At 39.6% G+C, this 5680-nt stretch overlaps 1 protein-coding gene across 1 annotated transcript in view; it reads left to right on the top strand.

The window, feature by feature from the left end:
- The first annotated feature begins 5366 nt into the window (after positions 1–5366).
- LOC110059900 (uncharacterized) overlaps positions 5367–5680 on the top strand; it is a 2839-nt gene continuing 2525 nt past the window's right edge. The window contains exon 1 of the mRNA XM_020766616.2: positions 5367–5680. This exon is cut by the window's right edge and continues 2525 nt beyond it. Coding sequence (XP_020622275.1) covers positions 5537–5680 — 144 coding nt within the window. The 5' untranslated portion in view covers positions 5367–5536.

Here is a 5680-nt window from a genome sequence, read left to right as displayed (position 1 = left end):
TGTTGAGTTCGCTATACACGACAGCTACAACAAGCTCGAAACTTTAATTATTTGACAAGATGTAACGTAACCAGTAAAAACTTAAATTGTGTGACATGCGAAATCTTATCCCGGACAAACGTTCCAGATTGTTTACAAAGTGTCACAGCGGAGATTAGAAAATGAAAAATAGAGTGATATTATTTTCAGTCCTTCACCATCGCAACTGAAATTAAAAGCTGCAGGCGATTAAGATAGATTTTGATGAGTTTTATGTTAATTTTATGGTCGCTATGCACTTATAGGAAAGAATCACACGTATCGCGTTTATATCAGTTTTCCCCGAAGAGTAAAAGAAAAAAAGAACGCTTAGTCACCAACGCCTATTTGAGTCTATCTATTTGTCGAGGGTCGAGGGTAATTTTTTTTTTCTGGGTTTGTTTTTTTACTCTTTGCTGTAGGCTCGATTTCCGCCGCTCAGTCCAGTCCGATCTACATATTCCTCCCCGATTTGGTTAAATGTCCGCTAACATGATCGCACTTCATATCACAAACGTCTTTGCTACAGCGAGAAAGATAATTTATGTAGTCTTCTCGATTCAGATATCTTTTTGGGCCCCATGTCGAGGGGTTAATAATATATCACAGACCTGATTATTTATCCATAACCTTCTATAACATTCAAAGTGCGGTTTTCATGTGACTTCATCACGCTGGATGCTTTGGCCGATTTACTAATGCCATCAACTTTTGAATGGCTGTCCGCGTAGAAACAAATCTAAACATTCAATTTTGCAGTTGTAATTTCTTCAACAAAAAGATAACACACTGGGATAACAGAATGTGGTTCGCGTTAATATTTCTATTGATAGGGACAATGTTGTGTCAAAGTGCCTCACTCGCTTCGAATTTCACATTTTTAGCTTCAAATTTTTCACTGTGGAAAACAAATGAAAACCCCTTCCCTGGCTTCGTTTGTGTACCTTCTTTTCTATGTCGCTGTTGTGGTTTAGGTAGTGTTAGTACCAATGCGATTTCGTGGAGTGTTGGCTTCATTGTTTTCCAGTGTTATTGACAGGCTGCAATGAGAAATGTTCGTTTGCCATCTATCAAACAGGAACTGTAGGTGAAATCTGGAGGCGATGGGAGCTATGGAAGCAAATTTACGGCTATTTTCCTCCTTCGGTAAATTCGCTGTCAAAAAAACTATCAGTGAGATTTGCGATCTAAATTACCACTTTCCTTAGGTAAACTTGCAGGGCTTTGCGATGGGTCGCGATGAAACTATGACCATTGTTAAATTTTATTTTAATAGACCTTATCACGGTTTTCGACGCCATCTTGATGCGTAGGCAAAGCGGTCAGAAATCGACAGTGTCTGTATAGGAATACGATGGCAAATAACTTTTTCCAAAATTGAACTTTACACAATTTGTGAATCGTAACGTTAAAATACCAGGTAGAGGATTGTATTCACCACGTTTAAGGGATGTTGCTTGGCTAGAAGACGCTCAGTTTATTTTTCTTATTTTTCATACATTTGTCTGTAAATTTGGCTGGGTGGAAGCGGTTCGCGGGAAAAAAAAAAAACGTAGACAAATGTATGGAAAATTAGAGAAATTAACAGAGCGTCTTCTAACTAAGCTACATGCATCCTTCAAACTTGGTGAATACAATCCTCCACCTAGTATTTTATACCTAGTCAGAACAAATGATAGGAAATCAGTAGAGGAATTTAAAACATATTAAACGTATACATGGGGGAACTTTTCAAGCAAAATTTCCCCTACGTGTTTATTCAAGGAACTATTTTTACTCGGGAGAAAGCCAGTTCAAATCCAGTTGTATTTTCGCGGCGGCCGTTTCTAATGCTGCTTTTTCCCTTTTTCCCCCTGAAACTCCTGTTTTTCATCTGGATGCCTACTCAACTCTCCACAGAAAAATACTGACTCGCATTTTGCCATTCGGCACTTGCGTACTGTGTGATTTCTTACATGACAGTAACATAGCGTTGACCGGTATTTCCAAGCGTGGAAGCTTGCCTCTCTTATCTTGGAAGAGGTTTCTTCAAGTTCTTATCTTTTAGTGCTCGCTTCCTCAAGTATAAACTTTAATTCTTGCCTCTTTTCCTCGATGAACCTTTCACATGGGCTAAGTAATTGACGCCTGCTTGTCGGAAGAGAAACATCGCTCGTTTTCGGCACTCGATACTCGTCCCCGACCGCATCATCGTTTCAGCCCGACGTGGAGACCTTTTTTCGTGCAGGAGATTTTAAATTTGATTCAGGGCTTTGTAACTGCTGTTTTGACGTTGTTTGACGCTTCAAGCTGCTTTTTACTCTCTCGGGCTTTGTTAGCCGAACAATCATGTTCAAGACTAGACTTTTGTGGCCTTCAGGGAGAAAATGAAGATCTTCTTCTGCTAGATACCGTGCAGACAATGTTGAGGTGAACTCTTTCTTCCTTAATTCCCCTGGATATTGTAAAAGATTACAGTCGATATCCGACAGAAATTCCTCTCTTAATTTCCTATCATTCATTCTGATTTTCAAAACTGCAAAAGACGAAATCCCCGTACGCGTTGCTGACTTTGCTTCTCTTCAAGTGTTTGCGGAGTGGCGCCAAAACGTTCCCAAGTGGGTGGGTAAACTATGAAGTTTGATTGTCAAAACTTTGAATTTTGATTGACCGGCAGTTGCAAGCGGCGGTCAGACTTTTTTTTAAACGTTTCCTCCACCGGGCTCTTCGTTTGTAATAGCTAGTAGTTATGGTATGTATTTCAGAAAATGTATTTAAAAGTTCGACTGATCGTGTGACAGGAAGTCACGCCAACATTTTATCAAATTAGGTTTGGTGTTATGACAAAGCAAATACACGTCAATGTACTGAATGGTCATGTAAAATGGGGTTGACAAGCCCTCGATTCACGACTCTTACGAGTCCCTGTCCATAAATATGGAAAATAACTCGGCAAGAGTCGAAAATTTGATTTCGTTCATTTTCCTATGGTAGATAGGCTAGGGCATGACAAAAACTACTGGATAGTTTTTTTGGCAAAATATCCTTTTATTTCAAAGAAATATGCAAATTACCAAATTCCGTTAAAATCGTCATTTGACGCACCATTTTATTAAACAAGTTTGAGAGCCTCGCATGCAAAACCACATCATTCTTCCATCTTTAAAACACTCAAATATTTTTGTGCAATGTTTAATTGTGTACTGGGTTGATTTTAGGGAATGTTGCGGTTTTTGTTGGCTGCAAAATAATTAAATTTCGAAGACATGTAATTCATTCACTTAAAAGTACTTGGTAAAAATAATTGATTTTCACCATGTGCGAAACCTTCAAATGGATTAAGTTTCTGGTGGTTGAATCGCAGAAGGATGGTCTACAGATTGCTGTAAAAATTTCTTTGGCCAAATGACGGGTGAGAAAAAAGTTCGGGCGAAGACCCGTTTAGAATTTTTTCCCCTCTCCCACTAACTGCCCCTTGGTCTCTGAGAATGACGTCTACCATGATTGTTTTGAATTGATTCCATGTTTACTAAGAAATTTAGCTAAATTTATAACCCGTTTAGACTTTTCCCCGCTCCCACTAACTGCTCCTGGGTCTCCGAGGATGACGTCTATAATGATTGTCTTGAATTGACTCCATGTTTACTAAGAAATTTATAACACGATAGTGGAAAAATATTCAAGGTACACCATCCTCTATTAAACGGCCAACCCCTATTAAGCGGCCACCTCCCATTTCCCCGAGGGTAGCCCACTGTATTATATGTAAACCAAAAATAATTGCACAGCGCGAAAAGACCTAGGTACGAGTTTAGCGTTACAGTATTTACACAGGGCGTGTAGGTAGCGGTGTTCTAGTAAAAGATGACAACACGGGCAATGGTTAACCATTCATTCTTTCCATTGCTTAAGTTTAATTTCTCACCCGTTTAGTACCCCCGCGAGTCTTGGTTTGCCAACATGACGAGGTTACCAAGCCGATTTCAACGGTCGTTGGGTCGCGGATCAAACGACACGGAGCTCTTCCATAGTTTTATCGTTTCACTGGGGACACGAAGAGCCGCCTGGCGTCGCTCGCAGGGCTGCGATTGTGTGGCTAGAGGATTGAAATGAAAGATCAACCTTTGCCCTTGAATTCTGCGGTGGATTTGTGGCCGTGGGTACATTTTAGCCTGGGATTTTTGACTTCGTTCGGCAGGCTGTTCCGACTGAGGTGTTTCGCCTTGTCCTCTCTTTATAAAGGGAAAACCGGAATTCAAAAAAGTCGCTTAAATCAAGTTCAATAGGTAAAATAACCACACCAGGAGCAAACAACACATGTACGAAATAAGGTAAGCCATTTTTATTGAGAATTTTCACTTTAACTATCTCCATGGATATCTTGTAGAAAATCCCATAGAAACCCTTATAATTCGATGCCATATTGTGTTGCTTGTGTGGTTCATAGAGACAGCTTGGGCTGCCTGTGTTTTAACGTACTTTGAAAAGCTCGCGCGTCGCTCACAATCATTTGCCCAAAGAAATTTTTACAGCAATCTGTAGACCATCCTTCTGCGATTCAACCACCAGAAGCTTAATCCATCTGAAGGTTTCGCACATGGTGAAAATCAATTATTTTTACCAAGTACTTTTAAGTGAATGAATTACATGTCTTCGAAATTTAATTATTTTGCAGCCAACAAAAACCGCAACATTCCCTAAAATCAACCCAGTACACAATTAAACATTGCACAAAAATATTTGAGTGTTTTAAAGATGGAAGAATGATGTGGTTTTGCATGCGAGGCTCTCAAACTTGTTTAATAAAATGGTGCGTCAAATGACGATTTTAACGGAATTTGGTAATTTGCATATTTCTTTGAAATAAAAGGATATTTTGCCAAAAAAACTATCCAGTAGTTTTTGTCATGCCCTAGCCTATCTACCATAGGAAAATGAACGAAATCGAATTTTCGACCCTTGCCGCGAAATTAAGAATTTGTCTGATTTTTACTGGCAGGCACTCTTACGATTTGTGACATTTGAAAAAAAAACTCAGAAAAAAAGTTACCCTCGACAAAAAAATAGACTCCGCCTATTTTCGTTTGGTGTAGCCAGTTCCAGTATAAACATCAAACTTGTTCTGGGGCTATCTCGTCCTGGTTCGATTCGTAATTGGGAGTTTAATGAGCACAAATTTTATACTTTTACCAAGTAGCAGCTAACAGCGAAAACAAGCTTGAGGCTCACGTGATTTGACTGATATGGTGTGTGACAGCAATCTTGTAACTTCGCTTCCGAAGTGGAGTTTGATCAGTCCCGGATAGATGTTGCGCTTTGTTTGCAAAGTGTCAGAGCCGAGAGAAGCAAATTAAAAGGGTATCATTTACTCGTTCACCATCGCAACGGAAATTAAAAGCAGCCATATAATTAGCCAGGTTTTGAACGCTTTTATGTTAATCGAACGGTCGATGCTCACACCAAAGTACAAAAAAATTAGCCATACTTAGCAGCCTTTGAATTGTACTCATTTTCGTGTTGTGCCCGCGCCATTCTAAGTATGTTCAATAAACTTGGGAGCTGTCTTTTCTTTCTTCTGCTGGTGGCTGTGGTTTTGTATGGAACAAAGTTTGCAGTTTACGATAAAGAAACAAGGATTGACGTGGCTCCTGTACATGTGGTGAACTGCAAGGTCATAAGAATC

Source organism: Orbicella faveolata, unplaced genomic scaffold, assembly GCF_042242905.1.
Source record: "Orbicella faveolata isolate gen_17 unplaced genomic scaffold, um_ofav_v1 contig_1, whole genome shotgun sequence".
Classification (NCBI taxonomy): domain Eukaryota; kingdom Metazoa; phylum Cnidaria; class Anthozoa; order Scleractinia; family Merulinidae; genus Orbicella; species Orbicella faveolata.
Note: the sequence above shows the minus strand (reverse complement) of the source record. Positions and strands in the feature narration are given on the sequence as shown.